Source organism: Macrotis lagotis, chromosome X (genome assembly GCF_037893015.1).
Source record: "Macrotis lagotis isolate mMagLag1 chromosome X, bilby.v1.9.chrom.fasta, whole genome shotgun sequence".
Lineage (NCBI taxonomy): Eukaryota > Metazoa > Chordata > Mammalia > Peramelemorphia > Peramelidae > Macrotis > Macrotis lagotis.
In genome coordinates this window covers 118,829,686-118,850,171 of record NC_133666.1, presented here as the reverse complement: position 1 = coordinate 118,850,171, position 20,486 = coordinate 118,829,686, and the positions used below count along the sequence as shown (strand labels likewise).

Genomic DNA, 20,486 nt, shown 5'->3' with positions numbered 1-20,486 from the left:
TCCAGGCTTCCCTGAATTCCCATCCCTCCTGGTTTTTAATAGAACAATAGTGTTCCACGACATACAAATACCAGTTGGTTAAGCCATTCCCCTATTGGAGGACATTAACCTAATTTCCAATTCTTTGCCACCACAAACAGGGTTGCCTTGAATATTTTTGTACAAGTGATTTTTTTTTTTGGTTTTTGCAAGGCAAAATGGGGTTAAGTGGCTTGCCCAAGGCCACACAGCTAGGTAATTATTAAGTGTCTGAGACTGGATTTGAACCCAGGTACTCCTGACTCCAAGGCTGGTGCTTTATCCACTACACCACCTAGCCGCCCCAAGTGATGTTTTTAACTGTTTTTCATAATCTCTTCAGGGTACAGACCCAGTAGTGGTATTGCTGGATCAAAGGGTATGCACATTTTTGTTGCCTTTTAGGCATAATTCCAAATTGCTCTCCAGAAAGGTTGGATGAGTTCACAGCTCCACCAACAGTGCATTAATGTCCCAGATTTCCCACAACCCTTCCAACATTGATCATTGTCCTTTGTAGTCATATTGACCAGTCTGAGAGGTGTGAGGTGGTACCTCAGAAATGCTTTAATTTTCATTTCTCCAATAAGTAGTGATTTAGAGCAGTTTTTCATATGACTGGATCTCTTTGATTTCCTCATCCGTAAATTGCCTTTGCATATCCTTTGACCATTTGTCTATTGAGGAATGGTTTGTCTTTTTAAAAAAAATTTGACTTAGTTCTCTGTATATTTTAGAGATGAGTCCTTTGTGAGAAACATTAGTCATACAATTTTTTTCCCAGTTTGCTACATTTCTTTAGATCTTGGTTACAGTGGTTTTGTCTGTAATGTAATCAAAATGTTCTCCATCTCTTCCTTGGTCATAAACTGCTTCCCTTTCCATAGATCTGACAGGTAAACTATTTCTTGATCTCCTAGTTTGCTTATAATATTTTTTTTTATGTCTAAATCCTGTATCCATTTGGAGCTTATCTTGGTAAAGGGTGTGAGGTATTGGTCTAATCTAAGTTTTTTCCCATACTAACTTCCAATTTTCCCCAACATTTTTTATTGAAGAGAGAGTTTTTAATCCCAATAACTGGACTCTCTGGGTTTATCAGACAGCAGATTACTGTAATTATTTCCTGCTATTGCACCTAGTCTATTCCATTGGTCCACCACTCTGTTTCTTAGCTAATACCAGCCAGTTTTGATGACTGATGCTTTATAATATAATTTTAGATCTGGTAAGGCTAAGCCACGTTCTTTTGTACTTTTTTTTCATTGAATCCCTGGAAATTCTTGACTTTTTATTTCTCCATATATATTTACTTATAATTTTTTCTAATTTGTTAAAGTAATTATTTGGAATTTTGTTTGGTAGGGCACTAAACAAGTAGTTTAATTTTGGTAGAATTGTCATTTTTATTATATTAGCTTGTCCTATCCATGAGCAGTTGATATTTGCCTAGTTAATTAAATCTGATTTTATTTGTGTGAGAAGTGTTTTGTAAATTGTTTTCAAAAAGTTTTTGAGTCTGCCTTGGCAGGTATTTGATATTGTCTGAGGTTACTTTGAATGGGATTTCTCTTCCTTGCTCTTTCTGCTGTATCCTGCTAGTCATATATAGAAATGTTGAGCATTTATGAGGGCTTATTTTATATCTTACAACTTTGTTAAAGTTGCTAATTATTTCTAGTAGTTTTTTAGATGATTTTTTGGGATTCTCTAGGTATACCATCATCTGCAAAGAGTGAGTTTTGTCTCTTCCTTTCCAATTCTAATTCCTTCAATTCCTTTTTCTTCTCCTATAGCTGAAGCTAATATTTCTAATACAATATTGAATAGTAGTGGTGATAATAGGCATTCTTGTTTCACCCCTGATCTTATTGGGAATGCCGCTAGCCTATCCCTGCTGCATATAATGCTTGTTGATGGTTTCTGATAGATACCGCTTATCATTCTAAGGAACAATCCATTTATTCCTACACTCTCTAATATTTTTAGTAGGAATGGGTGCTGTATTTTGTCAAAAGCTTTTTCAGCATCTATTGATATAATCATATGGTTTCTGATAGGTTTGTTATTGATATAAATAATTATACTAACAATTTTCCTAATATTGAACCAACCCTGCATTCCTGGGATAAATCCTATTTGATCATAATGTATTATCCTAGTCATAACTTGTTGTTATCATTTTGCTAAGATTTTATTTAAGATTTTTGCATCTATATTCATCAGGGAGATAGGTTTTTAATTTTCTTTCTCAGTTAACTTTTCCTGGTTTAGGTATCAGCACTACCCGCTAACTTTTAGTTGCTAATATAGAGTCATATTTGCAAGTAAAAGTGACTGTGTTTTCTTTGTTAAATATTTCTAGTTTTTCAGCTGGTGGAGTAGTTATAATGAGGCCATCAACTACCTAGCCACAGTGCCAAAGTATCGTATTCAGGCTACTGAAATTGCCAAGCAGCAAGGGTTGCTTAACAAAGCCAAAGAAAAAGGCAAAAACAGACGATCCAAGGAGGAAATCCGTGAGGAGGAAGAAAACATCATCAAAAACATTATAAAAAGTAAAATAGATATAAAAGGAGGCTACCAGAAACCTAAAGTATGTGATATTCTACTATTTCAAATTATTTTAGCTCCTTATCACCTGTGTGCATACATTGTCTGGTATTGCCGGTGGATTTATCATTTTAATATTAAAGGTCAAGAATATGGCGAAGAAGAGAGACTATATCTTATACGTAAATATATGAAAATGTCAGAATCTCAGTTTGACAGTCTAGAAGATCATCAGAAAGAAACTTTTCTTGAATTGAAGCTGTGGATAAAAGAGAACTATGAAGTGAGTACTTTGAACTGATTTGATAATTTAATATATTCTTTCGTGTTGCAAGTAGAAAGTTGCTTAATTTTCTTAATATGTGTAAGTTATCCCTTCCACATTGAAAGGGTTAGGTGCATGGTGCCTGGAATCTGGAAAATCCACTAAATTTTTTTTGGTCTTCCCTTCGTATTAAAGAAGTCTGAATTATTATGGTATTTGATAAAATATATTGATGTTATACTATATTTTACATATATTTTATGCATTTCTGGGTTTCTAAATTTTTTTCTGTGTCATCTTCTGGCCTTTGTGTGTGTCTTCTGTGACTTCTGCAAAACTCCCCCAAAATTCCCATTTAATTTTTTTTTAGTTTTTGCAAGGCAATGGGGTTAAGTGGCTTGCCCAAGGCCACACAGCTAGGTAATTATTATGTGTCTGAGGCCGGATTTGAACTCAAGTACTACTGACTCCAGGGCCAGTTCTCTATCCACTGCACCACCTAGCTGCCCCCCATTTAATTTTTTATACCAGACTGCCATATATTGAACCTGAGATGGAGAAAGTTGTGATGTAGAAGGGATAAACTATATTGCAAAAGAAGGATGTGAGTGTATTTGTCAGTGAGAAGCTCCTTTTTCTGTCTATAATTATTTTACAAGATTAACCAGAAATATTTAAGATTTTCACATGGCATTATCTGTATATCAGCCAAAATGATTCTGAAAAATTGATTCTGGTCTGATTTTTCTTTGCTGTTCATGGAAGTAAAACTACAGTGGGTAGATAGAAGCTCTGTTATTTAAGCAAAGTGAATTAACCAGATTTTCAGGCCTGGTTCACTTTACATGACCTGTTTTGAAACCTGATCTCAAACTTTCAAGGATTTGTCAATCCAGAATTAATGAAAGTAAGAAGTGTCTCAAATGCTTGCTTAGTTTTTAAAAATGTTTTAAAAATTTTTGTCTGTTAATGCTTCCGAAATGTATAAACAACAAATATGTGTTTATGAAAACTTAGAATATCAACAGTAATGTTATTAATCATTTTTTTCTAAGGTTTTTTTTTTTTGCAAGGCAAAATGGGGTTAAGTGGCTTGCCCAAGACCACATGGCTAGGTAATTATTTGTCTGAGACTGGAATTGAACCCAGGTACTCCAGGGCTGGTGCTTTATCCACTACGCCACCTAGTCTCCCTATTAATCATTTTTTGAAGAGTCAAAGATAGGTTTCCTCAGGCATTCATTAAACTCCAAGCACTGTGCCCTGAGGATACAAAAGTGGAAGTCCTTTTCCTCAAGAAACTTACCTTGTTCTAGGGAAAGTAGCACAAAGTTAAAGTAAAACATACATGATCTTTTTTTTTTTTTTTTTTTTTTTTTTTAGATTTTTCAAGGCAATGGGGTTAAGTGGCTTGCTCAAGACCACACAGCTAGGTAATTATTAAGTATCTGAGGTCAGATTTGAACCCAGGTACTTCTGACTCCAAGGCCGGTGCTCTATCCACTGTGCCACCTAGCTACCCCTCATACATAATATCTTAAAGAGTAGTTTTGGGTTAGAGGCCAGAGCCCCAGCAACTCCAGCAATCATCAGGATATGCTACCTTTAGAAGATGATTCTAGAACTGAGCTTTGAAGGAAGGGAGGTGTGCTCATAAGGTGGTGCTCATAAGGATGGAGCTTGTTCTAGGCAGGGGACACAGCTTGTGCAAAGTCATGGAGTCCCATAAGGGGACTGTCAGGCCAGTTTAGCTACCACATAGAATTCTTGAAGTAAAGTACATACAGCCATCAAAAATAAGTGGAGACTGGTTTATGAAGTGATCATCTGGAGAGGTTCTGACATATCAGAAGGAAATTGAGATAGAAATGTTCAACATGTCTGGGCAGGTGACATGGGAGCTTATTAGAAAGTGAGGAGGACATTGGGGAACTAATGGAAAGGCCAAAAAAAGGGCATGCAGAGAGTCAGCTCAGGACAGAATCCTGGGGCATATATTGGCATGGCGAACGAGATGTGGATAATGGTCCTAGAAGAATGGGGCCTCAGGTGTGCTTTTCATATTTGAAGGAGAAATACTTGTTACTAACTAGCTGTCACCTTTCCCATGTTTTCTGTACCACTGATTATCTCTAACCTCAGTTTTTTCATCTCTAAAATGAGCTCATAAGATTAGGTGATGCTTAAGATCCTTCCATTTCTGAATTTGTTGATTAGCGCTGTTATTTTAATTAGTTGAATAAATTTATATTTTAAATATAGCATAGCAAAACTTGATTTAGATAAATTATCTGTGATTTTATGATTTTTTCCACTTTTACAGCCATGTTCTTTTTGAAAGTTTGCTTTCTTAAAAAAATGTACTCAAAGGTAAATTGTCAGTCTGATTATGTACATTAAGATAAAATTTAATTTTTAAGTGTTTAGAGCAAATGGACTTAACCTAGACAAGTATTGTAGAATGTTTTAGCATGTTAAATATGTGTTGAACCTATTTAATAAATAGATTAAAAATAAGGCATGATTAGCTCATTGTTTGTCTATTAGTGAGTTTTGCTAAGCTAAAAAGCTTATCCTCTAAAGTAATTTGATCATCTCATTTCATAGTGAACAAAAGAAAATGTATATGTATATATAATATTCACACCTATGTATTTATACACATTAATAAGTGTATATGTATATGTGTATAGTTTGTGTATATAGAGAGAGAGAGGGAGGAAGAGGGGGTGGATGGGGCAGGGGGAAGAGGTGGTGTTTTGAGAGAGGTGTACTATTATATTTTAAATATTAGGAGTTTTTCCAGGGTAGGTTTTCATTTCATTTCAAGCTATTGTGAAAAACTTGTATTCATAGTCTAGTTTTATAGACTGCTTCCAAGTTTGGAAAGAATAATGTATTTTGCATAACCAGTCTAATATGATATTATATAAGATACATTTCAAAGACTGTATACTACTATCTTATAATAGCTGCAAAAATGAATAACGCAACTCTTTAATTTTGACATTAGCAGATAACATTACATCATCCTCTGAAAATAGATTGTGCTTGTGTTGTTCCATCCTGTTCTCAGCTTAGGGTGGGATTTATTACTTAGACTCAGAAAAGCACTTACAAAAACCTTTCAAAAATGCCATTTTGTTATACTAATTAAAACAGAAAAGTCATCAGTTAAACCTAGAAACTATTAGTTTGATAGGGAAAATTGGTTGGTTTTTATCCTTCATTATCAAAGAAGACCAAAATGACATCACTATGCTTGAGACAAATTATAGTGTATCCAACTGTGGCAAATCAGACCAATAGAGCTTGGAATGCTACAGGTTGGGCACAAATAGTCCATGCTAACACCTGGGATGGGTACTCTAAACTTTTGTATGTCATGTTCCCTTTGAGCTGCTTCACTTCTGCCTTCCTCGTAGAGTATGGCACTCTCACTGAAGGTACGCCACGCTGGGTGGTCCTGTGCCAATGTCTCCCATGCTGTACAATCAATTCCAAAGTTCTTCAGTGAGACCTTCAGCGTGTCTCAGTAGCACTTCTTTTGACCCTATTGTGGGTGCTTGTCCTACGTGAGTTCTCCATAAAATAGTGTTTTTTTGTCAAGCACACATCTAGCATTCTAACAATGTATCCAACCCATTATAGTTGCACTCTCTGTAGTAATGTTGGAATGCTAGTCAGTTTAACTCAAGAAAGGACCTCGGTGTCTAGTATCTTAAATATAGTTGCTGTTAATGGCTATTAGCCAATACAAAAGGAAATGCTTAAATCTTTTATAATCAATGTTCTTTTGCCAGGGAATTACTTTAGCAAAAAAGCCTGCTTTTATTTTATTTACAATGCTAAAGTGTTCTTTGGAAGTACTTAGTGATCTCTGTTTAAAACACAAAGATGTCTATTGCAAATTAGTTTTTCATAACATACTAAATTAACTGTGACCAATTTTTTAAAACGTCTCATGTTACTCTGGGCTCTTTTGATGAGGGACAGTGAAAGGAGAGAGAGAAAAAATAATAATCGGTAGTGGGAAGAAATGGATGGAGGGAATTACAATCAGCAACATCAACTGTGGAAGTAACTTCTCTGGACTTAAAGAATGTGATCCACCACAGAGACAGAGCTGATAGTATTCGAACACAGACTGAAGCACATTTTTTTCTCTTTCTTTCATTTTATTTCACATGAGATTTTTTTTTATTTTTGTTGGGGGAGGGGGGATTATATTTACTCTTAGAACAAGACTATTTTGGTAATGTATAAATAAATTAAAAAATGAATAGTAAAAAAAAAAACATGCTCCCTCAGTACCAGCTTTACTTCTGCTTTTTGAAAAGCAGGCTACCTCAGGAAGGGAGCCAGTAGGCTCTACAGTATATTAGTTTTCTTGACCCTAGTGGATCCATAGTCAGAAAGATAAAGGAAGTATGGAAGGGTTGTAATGGGAACTGGTAGAGCAGGCACTCATAAAAGTGCTGATAGATACATCAGAAGATTTTGTATAAGCAAACTGGTGGCCTACTGTTTGTTATTGGGAGATCACTTCATTTGGAAAAGGGGTCTTAGGGCTGACTCAGTTCTTATATTGTGATTTCTCTGCAGGTCTACAAACAGGAACAAGAGGAGGAACTAAAGAAGAAAAAGGCAAATGACTCTCGATGGAAGAGATATAGGAGATGGATGAAGAATGAGGGACCTGGGCGATTAACTTTTGTAGATGACTAATGATTGCTGGAATTCTATAAACCAAACCATAATAGTTATAAAATTATTTTTGATAAGTCAATTATTTTAGAAAATTTGTCCATTTATTTTCAATAACAATCTAAAATTCAGGAAGCATCTGATTGAATGAAACAATGTGAAATCTTAAACATACATAAAATTGTATTACTAGGATATTTTAAAGAATGGTGTTCAGTATTTATATTCCATGTGCTTTTTTGTGGGTCTGGTTCTTTCTGATAAATCTTCATGCTGTATTTTCTATCACATACCATTTAAAAACTTAAACCTGTTATGTACATGGTTTTCCATTCTAGAACTTTTATGTTGCTCATTGCTCTTCTGTGTCCCTCATATTTTTCATAGAATTTTGCTTTAAAAAAAAGAAATCACAACTGCAGTTAATTACTGGTTTGTAAATTTATCCAAAAAAATCTCTCCCAAGAGAGTAATTCTTCTACCATATCTTTTTAAATTACAATCATTAAGGATTGAAATGTGTTTTTAAAAAGTCTCTCCAGGAGAGTTATCTGCTATCATGTCCTTGTAACATGGTCTTTATTGCATTTGTTAAGAGGATTATAAATGTGATCAGAAACTCTCCAGGAGAGTGATTCTATTCTCATGTCCTTGTAGGATGATCTTTATTAAACAGTCATTATAAGATTGTAAATCTTAAAAGTTAGTAAAAAAGTGGATCAAAATCAAAAGTAAGCAAAAATCTTGACAAGAGGTAAATTGGTCTTTATTGTGATGTTGTTTGATTACTTCTTTCCTCTTCAAAAATGGAAATATGGAACAAAGAGCACAAAAGCTACTCCTAAAATTCTGAAACCCTTGATCTATAGGGAATCATGTTTAATTGTGAGCACTGACTTAAACATTTTGAAAATAGAATCAGGAGGTGCATGAATGAATGTGTATTAGTGACATTAACAGGGTATCAGTATTATGTGTTAGGCTGCAGAACAATGAAATAAGTTGGCTACACTGGAGATTCCTTTTTTTAAAAATACTTTTTGTATATGAAAGTGAAAGTACTTGTTTGGTAACAGTCTAGAACACAGTTTTAGTCACTGTGGTGTGTAACCTTGCACTAAAGTGTCAGTACACCTTCATCAAGGTGAGTTGATTCTCTTATTAAAGGGTTTATTTCTTTGCTTTATGTAAATAAAACAGTTTGTTATATCACAACTTGATTTGTTTGACATTCTGAATTAAAATATCTTCTGTAATTTAAAAAATTGACTTCTAGCATAGAAGGTTCTATAGTTAAACAGACTAAGAACTCTAATAACAAAATATCACAAAATTTTAGAGTTGGAAGAGAGGTCAGAAGCAATTCTGATCCACTTGTACTTGAAAAAGGATATACTTTGTAGCATCCCTATCAAGGTTATGTTCTTTGAGGATCTCAAGAGAGGGATACCCACTACGTCTTGAGGTAAGACTGTTCCTCTTCCTGTATATCTAAATGTTTAGAATTTTCCTCTTGTATCAAGTCCCAATTTATCTCTTTGTAGTTTGTATCCTATGTTTCTATTTCTTCTCTCTGGTCAAGCATAGCAAGTCAAATCCCTTTTCTGTATATTAGGTCTTCAGACACTTTAAAGAATCTTTCCCTTGTGAGTCTTCTTTTTTACAGTCTGAATCTTTCACCTGCTTCCCACATGTCAAAAATGTAAGAGAGTATTCGAATAATGTGTGATAACTTAGAACAACACAATATATTGCAGATATAGTCTGAGAAGGCCAGAATACAAGTGGAACTTTCATTTAATTCTTCAGTACTAGGTCTCTCAATAGAACCTAAAAATACAATTTTCCCTCTTGGCTTCAGAATGTCAGATTAACTCAAATTGAGTTTGTAATCCATCAAAATTCGTAAACACTTTTTCATATATATAGTTGTCTAGCTATGTACTTATGGAAGTTGATTTTTTTTCCAACCAAATTAAGACATTTTTCACTATTTCCTTTCACATTTCATCTTACTAGATTTGAGCCTTATTGATAATGGTCTTGAATCTAGATTCTGTCATATAATGTGTTAGCTGTTCCTACCACTTTTTTGCCATTTTGAAAATATTATCAGCATGCATTAAAGAAGACATTAGTAAACAATAGGATTTAATCACAGTTCCCAGGGCCCTCCAGTAGAGCAGCATGAGATCCTTCCATGGGGTCTTCGAGTCAAAACTATTTTCATAATAAACTAAGTTATTTTAATTTCTAATATGTTAAATATAAATAAATATATTCCACTTCAGAAACAGGCTCTTTGAGCCAGGGATCCTCAGTTTTCTCTTTTTTCTTTTTTTTTTTAGGTTTTTTTTTGCAAGGCAGTGGGGTTAAGTAGCTTGCCCAAGGCCACACAGCCAGGTAATTAATAAGCATCTGAGGTCATACTTGAACTCAGGTCCTCCTGACTCCAGGGCCAGTGCTCTATCTACTGCACTACCTAGCTGCCCTGAAATCTTCAGTTTTCAAGAATGAAAAAGGTCCTGTAACCAAGAGATCTGAGAGTTACGTTCTTGAGACATCTAACTACTGATGACTACTGTTGGAATCCTGTCATTGAACCAGTTATATTTGCAGTTATCTAGTATTTTGTTAAAATATAGATACATTATATTTACACAATTGGCATGACAGGGTTATTACATGGTAAATAAAATTAGAAAGTTTATTAATAGTAATGGTAATATTTCAAAGTTCTTGGGTGAACATATTTACTATGGATTTCTTGTTTTTTGATAGGAAATATTGTTTTGTAGAGAGCTATAAAATCTGCAAGCTGAGTTTATTATATAATTCCCAACTTAAAAACTTTAGATAAATACCTTCCCATATATGTCATAGATTTTTGTAAAGTCAGTAATCCCTACATGACTTTTATTAAATAGCCTTTTTAATAAAAGATTTGCTATTATGTTAAATAATAGCTATTTAAAAAAATTTTAGGTATAACCTGATTATTAATAATGTGCTCCTATTTTTAAAGGCCAGAACTAAATATGAGCTTTTCTGTCCCTGATAGTTTTTTGGTTTGTGTTTGTATTTTTGCAAGGCAATGGAATTAAGTGGCTTGCCCAAGTTCACACAGCTAAGAGGGTGTGCCTGAGGTTGGATTTGAACTCAGGTCCTCCCGACTCCAGGGCTGAATAATGTAGATTATTCCTTGTTAAGTTCCTTTTTCTTGATGTTATATGTGGAAACCCATAATTCTATATCACCCATTGTTCCTATTTAAACATTTTTTAAGTATCTGCTGTTGTGGCAAGCACTTTAGTAAGTGCTGAAGATACAGAGAGGGACAAAACCCAACCTCTGTCCTCAAGAAGCTCACAGTCTGATGAGGGGGGGGTTGACAACATACAATCAATAGGGAAATAGAAATAAAAGTTGTGAGAGAATTCCTGTAGAAGACAGGATTTTAATTAGGACTTAAAGGCATCCAGGAAAGGCAAGCAGGAAAAGGGAGAACATTTCAGGCATGGGGGACAGCAAGACCTGAAATATGGGAGTATCTCATTTGCAGAATAGCAAATATCCCTCGAATGAAGAAATATGTTGGGGAGTAAGGTGTGAGAAGGCTGGCGAAGTAGGAGAGACACCAGGTAATAAAGATTTAGCAGTAGACTAGTAATCTAGGCAAGAAGTTATGAGAGCCTGGAGAGAAGGGGATATGTATGAAAAAGGTTTTAAAGGTGCAATCTGGAGGCCCTCACAAGAGACTGGCTGTGTGGAGTGAGAGACAATGAGTCAAATATAACTTCTAGAGCCTGAGGAAGGTAATGTTGATTGTAGGAGGACACGGGAAGAGTTTGGGGAAAAAGATGAATATGATTTTGGAAATGTCAAATTTAAGATTTTTACAGGATGGCCAGTTTGAGATATCTGAAGATTGAGATTCAAGACAGTTTATTGGTTAGGTCTGGATAGGTAAAACTGAAAATCATCTGCATAGAAATGGTATTAAATCCACAGGAACTGATGCAATCATCTAATGTCGTAGAGCAGAAAAGAGGTCCCAGGACATCCCTGTGAGACACCTCTGTTTAGAGGGTGTGATCTGGATGAACATCGATCCAGCAAAGGAGACTGAGGAGAGGTCAGGAGAGAGGAGAACCAGGAGAGTGGTGTCCTGGAAACAGCCCAAAGAGAGTGATCTGTAGTGTCAATGGCAGTGGAGATAGATGGGGGTTGGGGAGAATGAGGATTGAAGAAAGGCAGTTGGATCTGGTGACTAAGAAATTGTTGGTGACGTTGGAGAGGGGAGTTTCAGAAACCTGATTGCGAAGGGGTTAAGAGAATGAGAGGGGGAGCAGTGAATAGAGCACCGGCCTTGGAGTCAGGAGTACCTGGGTTCAAATCCGACCTCAGACACTTAATTACTTAGCTGTGTGGCCTTGGGCAAGCCACTTAACCCCATTGCCTTGAAAAATCTAAAAAAAAAATGAGGGGAGACAAAAGTGGAGGCACCTACAACAGATGACCTTTCTAAGGAATTTAACCCCAAAGGGGAAAAGAGAATGATAATTTAGCAAGGTGACTTCATTCCTGCCTGAACTTTTAGTTGCCGTCATGCTTTCAACCAAACACGTTATGATAAAACACAATGAACACTTGTTAAAATTAGAGATAAATCTGCTATATTAAAAGTATTAGGCATGTATACAGCAAGTAATTCATTTTGCCTTTGTAAAAAATCCAAGGTCAAAAAACCTTAGAGATGTTTTTCTTGGAGGATGCCATGAAAATGGAATACTGCAAGCCTTATAAAAGTGATTGATGGCCCCACATTTAAAGTTCAGAGGAAATTAGAGAAGATTGACTTTTATTTGACATTTATCAAGATTCTAAAGTATAGATAAAACAATTCTTGTAGTCAAGTGGCTTGGGTTCAACTTTTTTTTTGTTTTGTTGGTTTTTTCAAGGCAATGGGGTTAAGTGGCTTGCCCAAGGCCACACAGCTAGGTAATTATTAAGTGTCTGAGGCCGGATTTGAACTCAGGCACTCCTGACTCCAGGGCCAGTACTCTATCCACTGTGCTACCTAGCTGCCCCTAGGGTTCAACTTTTAACACTAGTTTTGTAATTATGGGCAAATCAGGTAACCTTTTTGCGGTTCAGTATTACCTACAAAATGAGGATTAGTAATAGTTGCACTTAAAAGGTTATTATGAGGCAATAACTACATAAACCACAAAACAGTGCAAATGTGAGCTGTTACAGAATAAATCAGTTTTTGCATAGTGATAATGCATTTGAATTTTGGTTTTGATAGCAATGTATTAGGATCAATCTTAAATAATGAATAAATGCAAATCTTCCTTATAATTTTACTCAACTTATCTAGGTTAAAGACTAAATTGTCCTCAGTTTTAAAACAAAAAATGAAACATGAAATAGACAACCAGTGGAACTGATAAAATCTTGCTCAGATCTTTTTATGTATATTATTTATTTTTATTTTTTTAGATTTTTTTTTTTTTGCAAGGCAAATGGGGTTAAGTGGCTTGCCCAAGGCCACACAGCTAGGTAATTATTAAGTGTCTGAGACCGGATTTGAACCCAGGTACTCCTGACTTCAGAGCTGGTGCTTTATCCACTGCGCCACCTAGCTGCCCCATGTGTATTATTCTTGCAGATTTTGAGACCCACACAAAATGTAACAGTATTGATGAATGAAGGACTGAATAATTCAATTTTGTCTTTTTTTTTTTTTTACAAGGCAATGGGGTTAAATGACTTACCCAGTCACGCAGTTAGTTAAGTATCAAGTGTTTGAGGTCAAATTTAATCTCAGGTTTTCCTGATTTTAAGGTTGGTGCTCTATCCACTCTGCCAGCTAGCTGCCCCTTCCAATTATGTCTTTACAGATAAGTTGCAGAGTTAGAAATATGTTTTAAGGACTCTTTAATCCGAAAAAGTAAAGTTATCAAGAAATTACTTAAAAAAGAAAGAAAAATAATGAACATAAACATTAAATTCCAAAACACTGGCTAGTGTTATTAAATGTTATTAAAGTGTTATTAAATTTTTGAATTTAATAAAGATAAGCTATGGATCAGCAGATAAGAGTAGAAAAATTTATGGAATCCCTCACTTATGGGTACTGGCAGAATTGTGAATGACAAAGTCATATAGCAATAATAATAGCTAACAATAATTACTATCTACTGTGGCCTCAGCTTTAAACTTATTTTCTTATTTGATCCTCACAGTTATCTCCATTTTATGGATAAGGAAACTGAAGCAAACAGGTTAAGTGATTTGCTCAGGTCTTCCTGAGTCCAGGTCTAGTACATTATTTATTGCACCACCTGGCTAAAACTAACAGAAGCTGAAAAATACTTAATTTTTAGGAGAGTAGCTATGGCTTTCCAAGACAGACCTTTGGTCCACATGTATATTGTTTCAAGAACTTGGGATAAATTGGTGATTCTGGGAGATTTAGGAAGTTTTGTGCCTACCAGTACCCCTTGAAATCCCTCATCTCTTTCAGTGTTGAAACTAGATCTCTTTTCAGTGTAGACTGTAGTACTCCTAGGCTAATAGAAAATCACTGTCATACTGGATCCAGACCTCTCAAAGTACAGCTCCTTAGTACTAGGAGGGACTAATATAAAACCTTTGCACAAGTTTTTCTTGTTGAGAGTAATTGTAACTCTTGCTTCTGCCCTTGACCCATCCACCACTTTCATACCTTTTTAAATTTCCTGGTCTGCACACCTGTTTATCCAGTCTATTGACTGACTTAGGTTTCTAATTTCTGTCCTCTTCCTCGGTTTTTTTTTTTTTTTTTTTATATTTTTCAAGGCAATAGGGTTAAGTGGCTTGCCCAAGGCCACATGGCTAGGTAATTATTAAGTGTCTGAGGTTGGATTTGAATCCAGGTACTCCTTGACTCCAAGGTCCACTGCGCCACCTCGCCATCCCCCCTTTTTTCTTTTTTAAGAAAGATTTTATTTATTTTGAGTTTTATAATCCCCCCCCCATTCTTGCTTCCCACCCCCCACAGAAGGCATTCTGTTAGCCTTTACATTGGTTCCATGCTATACATTGATCTCAGTTGAATGTGATGACAGAGAAATCATATCCTTAAGGAAGAAAAATAAAGTATGAGAGTAAAATTACATAATAATATAACTTTTTAAACTAATTTGATGGTAATAGTCTTTGGTCTTTGTTCAAAGACCATAATTCTCTCTGGATACACATGGTATTCTCCATTGCAGACAGCCCAAAATTGTCCCTGGTTACACTGAAGGGATGAGCAAGTCCATCAAGGTTGATCATCACCCCCATGTTGCTTTTAGGGTATACAATGTTCTTCTGGTTCTGCTCATCTCACTCAGCATTAGTTCATGCAAATCCTTCCACCAGCCTACCTTCTTTGAGGAAGCATGACTACCCCATTTTTTCACTTAGCCCTTTGCTTGGATTTTTTATGCTTGACTCCCATCTTCCTGGCCAAGTTTTAACACTGATATTGAAGCGGTTTGGGTCCTTTAAGGACCAAAATTACTATGGGCTATATCCCTCAGCCATACTACAAGTGCACCTGGATAATTCAGACCACTGTTGGCAACTGAAATGGGTTGGCTGAGATTCTGTTACAATTCCTATTTATATGTGTCTTGATCAGTGTAATTTATAGGAATAGGAAAAAATCCAACAGCTTGATTACAGGTATAAAAGGAAAGGAGGAATTTTAAGTTCTTAAGTTTGTAATCATGCATTTGGGACTTAGAGGAAAACACAAGGTTTCCTTTGTCTATGGCTTCAAATTAACAGAATTTGGTGTGACTCGAGATAGGTGTTTTGTGGGTGGAGGTGTTTGAGTTGAGTTTAGAAGGAAGCTACAGCTTCTAAGAGACACAAGAGCATTCTAGGCAGTGAAGACATTGTAGTACAAAGGAATAGAGGTAGAAAATAGAATCTCATGCTGGCCCATCTGGCTAAAACAAGGGTGGGGAATCCTTTTTTCGGCCAAGCGTCATTTGAATATTTATAAGGTCATTTGAGGGCTATATTTGGTTAAAACAATTAATTTAAGGGTCAGACTCCTAAAGAGCTATTAGATTTATTAAATTTCAAATCCTGCCTGTGGTTGCCTCGGCAAGAATCCAGTATGGCCAGGGGACCTAGATACAGAGGTAAGAGGTATGAGAACTCTTATGTAAGAGAAAAGTGGTTATCAAACATCTGAAATAGGAGGCAGAGGCAATGAGGTCCAATGAAATGATTAGTGCCTCTGCACTCTGAAAACTTGAGTTCAAGTGCCTCTTCTGAGCCTGAATGGCTTTACCAGTATCCTCTGGCAAGAGGCAGAACCAGGTGCCTCCTGAGATCCCTTCCAGCCCTGTATCTATGATTCTTTCAACTTCCAAATTAATAAATTAATATTTATATGACATTTATTAGGGGTCGGGTGGTAGATTCTGTCTTCCACCTCCATTCCTTTGCCCTAGAATGTCTTCTCTGTGTAGAATGCTCTTGGTCTTCATCTGTGCCTCTTAGAAGCTGTAACTTCCCTCAAAACTTAGCTCACTCCCCAAAAAACACCTATTTTGAGCCTCAACAAATAATATTAATTTGAGCCATAAACAAAGGAAACCTTGTGTTTATCTCTAAGTTCCAAATACATGATTACAAACTTAAAAATTTTAAATTCCTGCTTTCCTTCTATCCCTGTGGTCAAGGTATGTTATTCTTTTTTCTAATGTGCTTTTCTAATGTGCTTTACACTGATTTTATTAACATCCCTCCAAGTTAGGTGCTATTTTATCTCCATTTCACAGATGAGGAAATTGAGAGAGAGTTTTATTAACTTGTCCAAGGTCACACAGTGTCTGAGATAGGATTTGAACTCAGAGCTTCCTGTCTTCCAGGCTCAGGAGTCTCTTTGTACTACATAGCTACTAGATCAGCAAAAATGCTAACTGAAGAGATCTGGGTTGTAGTTTGAGAAATGGCAAGAAGGGGGAAGCAAAGACAGAAGAGAGAGAGAGAGACTTAAAATTGCTTTTTTTTTTGTATATAATGTTTTATAGTCCACATCATATAATCATTCACTGTACTTTGCATTAGTAAATTGGTCAAAAATCCCAAATTGTAGATCTCTCACAACTTGAACAAATACCATTCACATCAGAAAAGTTGGAAAAATCCCCAAATATACTGAAATCTTGTATTGAGTTGGTGTCTATTCCCAGGTTCAATTGCCTGTGATTTGACATCATGGATGTCTACACACATGAGGTCTTAGGGCTGTCATCATTACTAGTATAAAAGCTGAATTATGGGATACTAATAACTTGACCACAAATCCTCAATTCTTTGGTTGACCATAGCTCCAAGGGATCCCAGCCTCTTCACCCTCAAATATACTACCTTCCTTTCACATTCCCAAATCTGCAATGTACAGGATGACTTATAATGACTCCAATACCACCCCCATTAGGCCAACTTGATTATTTTTCAATTATTTATTTATTTATTTTAGGTTTTTGCAAGGCAATGGATTAAGGTTAAGTGGCTTGCCCAAGGCCACACAGCTAGGTAATTATTAAGTGTCTGAGACTGGATTTGAACTCGGGTACTCCTGACTCCAGGGCCGGTGCTCTATCCACTGTGCCACCTAGCCGCCCCCAACTTCATTATTGACACCTTTCAATGCCTCTTCATGAAAGTGTGATGGTTGGTTGATGATAGGAAAATCTCTGATGTTAATTAAGCTCCTGTCTAATAATGGGAGGGAACTAGAGGGTTCTGTGGATATAGCACAGGGCCTGGAGTCTGGAAGACTTGAGTTCAAATTCTGTTTATCTTAAATCCCTGGATAAGGAAATGGCAAATCACTTAAATATCCTTGTTAGAAAATCCCATGGATGCTAGTGTATATTGTGTGATCCACTTTATCACCAGGAATTGGATGCCATTGACCAACAATTGATGTGGCCTTGGAGTTAACCATTTCTTCATCTGTAAAAATAAGAAATTTGGATTAAGATGGCCTCTGAAGTGCCTTAAATAAATACAAAATAATCTCAGGAGGGAGATTTCACCATCATCTTGGGGAGAAGGGGAATAAGGAAAGCACTCATAGGAAGGGGTGCCCAAGTTGACTTATGAAAGAAATGAGGAAATCTAAGAGAGATAAAACACATTGGACATGGGAATGAATGTTTTTATATAGGGAACTGCTAGTAGCCTAGTTTGACTGAGAGGGGGAGTCAATACAGCTATAAATGTGAAAAAGGAAAAGGTAGACAGGATCCAGCTTGTGGACAGCTTTAAGTACTAGATTAAGAAATTTATATTTTTTTCTTAGAAGAATTAGGGAGTCATTGAACATTTTTGATTAGGAGAAGATCCTGACTATAGGAATATCAATTTGGTAGCCTTCTGGGAGATGAATGGGAGAGTGCAGGAAATAGCTCAATTAGAAAGCTGTTGCAATGACTTTAATAAGGGTTATAGGTGAGTGAAAGGAGAGAATGGGACAAACAATCCTGTGATTCTTTGCTCTATTCAATCAACAACATTTTAAAGTGCTTATTACAATCCAGGCCAGCTGTATGGGGTATTCAGGGAGGACTAGCACCTTTGTGAGCATTTTCCTTGCCCTTTTCAGGTCTGCTCATCCACCTTTGATGTCCATCTGATACTCAACTCGCCTATGGCTCCAAGGAGCTGTAGCTTGCCCATCAGTCACTTTCAGATAAACTGGGCAGACAGGCTAACCCAGCTTGAGGGTCACAAATCCATCAGTGAGTTACTGGGGTGTCTACCCCAAGCATGAAAAAACGTCCCCAGGTAGAATGGGTAGATGAGAACAATTTGTCACAAAGTAAGGACTCTGGAGAATTTAGTTAGAGCTTGGTCAAACCTCAAAGACACCAAAGTTATGCATCGCATCCCAGGTCATTGTCAGTCCTGCTAATGGACTTTGATAACTCTGGTAGGGAGAGTTAGACACAACTTTGCGCACCTCTGCCTCACTTAAATCCAATTCATTGACAATTCAAGATGTCACCTGAGGGACAGCTAGGTGGCACAATGAAAAGAGCCCTGGCCTTGAAATCAGGAGGACCTGAGTTCATATTTGGCCTCAGACACTTAATACTTACTTAGCTCTATGACCTTGGGCAAGTCAACCCCAATGCTTTGTAAAAAAAAAAAGATGTCACCTAAGATATCAATGTTCCTTTTGGAAAATGATTTGACAAATAACAACATTCTAGGCATTGTGCTAAGTCCTGGGGATCCAAAGAAAAATCAAAAGCAGTCCCTGCTCCCAAGTTCACATTTTAACTGGAATGTTGTTTGTGCTTTACTTTCCAAGAGTGTCAGTGACATCACAGGTTAATATATGATCATGTAAATAACATGTAAATAAATATATACAGAGGAGATGGAACATAGCCTTAAATCCTCATCTTTCAGAATCAGAAGTTCTGAAATGGAAGAGAACCTAAATCAAGGTTTCTTAATCTTTTTTGTGTTATGGGAACCCCCCCCCCCCCAACCCCTTTAGCAGTCTGGTGAAGGCTTTGTATTCCATCTCAGAAAAATGTTAAAATTCATAAAGTACAAAGGATTACAAAAGAAAGCAGTTATAGTGAAATGCAATTAAAATGGGCAAGTGGGTGTTACAGTGGTTGGAGTGAGGAAGTAATTTTCCTGAATTCAAATCAGATACTTACTAGCTAGGCAAGTCACTTGACCTTGTTTGCCCCAGTTTCCTCATCTGTAAAAATGATCTGAAGAAGGAAATAGCAAATCACTCCAGTATCTCAGCCAAGAAAACCCCAAACTAGGTCACAGTGATTGAAAAATGACTGAAACAAAAAGGAATTAAAATATATATTGTTTAAAAAGAAAACAATTTCACAGTTCCTCAGGTTAAGAACCCCTCCCCCTAGAGGCCATCTAGTATAACCCATAACCAACTGAGCATCTCCTTTGTGACCCTCCCACCGAGTAGTACTATTGTGTTTCATTCTGGACATCATGCCTTAGTATGGACATTAGCAAATTGGAGCATTTCCAGAGGAAGCTGACCACTGTGGCAGGAGGACTGGAAACCTTGCCTTAAAAGGATCAGTTAAAGATCCTGGGGAAGGAATCTTCATTTACAAGTGGAAACACCTGCATCTGTCTTCCCTTCTCAGCCTCAAAGAATTCCAGCCTTCTGACAATTATGGCTAAAATCTCCCTCCGGAGTGCCCATCTGTGGAACCCTGCCCAGCAAATAAACTGAGGCAGTTATCAAGAGAGTAGAGAGCTGAGGCTTGTTCACAGTTGTAGTAAAGAAGGGAAGCTAATGGGAATATCCTAGGGACCTGTGATAATGTCTGATCCTTCTAGGTAACATTTACAAGAAGTGACATTTGGATGCTAGTCCTTGAATGACTCACCCAAGGGTCACACAGCTAGTAAGCCTCTGAGGCTGGATTTGAGCTCGCCTTTGTAACTCCAGCCCCAGCCTCTCTCTGGCAGCCACCTAGCTGTATGGACCTTAACAAGATGTGAATTCCTGGATAGGATGAACTCTGGGATAGAAGATGCTTGATAGAGAAAGTCTGGGAAAATCAGGAGTGCAATCCTGATGTCTCCTTTAAGTTTTTCTTTTTTAGACTTATTTTGGCTATCATAAGAAGTACCAATCAAATGGTCCTCCTCCTCCTGACTAGATGTTGTGACTTGTCCAGGGTCCCTTGGAATCTACTACAAAAACAGCTGTATTAGAGCTATTCCACAGGGCCATGGGATGCCTCTGGAGGTAGAGGGGTCTTAGAGCAAAGGCTAAATGACCACTTGTGGGTGACATTGAACAGGGGACTGTTCTGATGTGGGTTGGGCTTGAGGACCTCAGAAGTCTCTCCTAGCACCAATATTCTGTGTACAT

At 36.8% G+C, this 20,486-nt stretch overlaps 1 protein-coding gene across 1 annotated transcript in view; it reads left to right on the top strand.

Moving 5' to 3' along the window:
• DNAJC25 (DnaJ heat shock protein family (Hsp40) member C25) overlaps positions 1–19,034 on the top strand; it is a 31,010-nt gene extending 11,976 nt beyond the window's left edge. Inside the window, exons 3-4 of the mRNA XM_074208343.1 lie at positions 2,384–2,854; positions 7,442–19,034. Of these exons, the coding sequence (XP_074064444.1) occupies positions 2,384–2,854; positions 7,442–7,564 (594 nt within the window). The 3' untranslated portion in view covers positions 7,565–19,034. The remainder of the gene's footprint in view (positions 1–2,383; positions 2,855–7,441) is intronic.
• Positions 19,035–20,486: the final 1,452 nt, after the last annotated feature.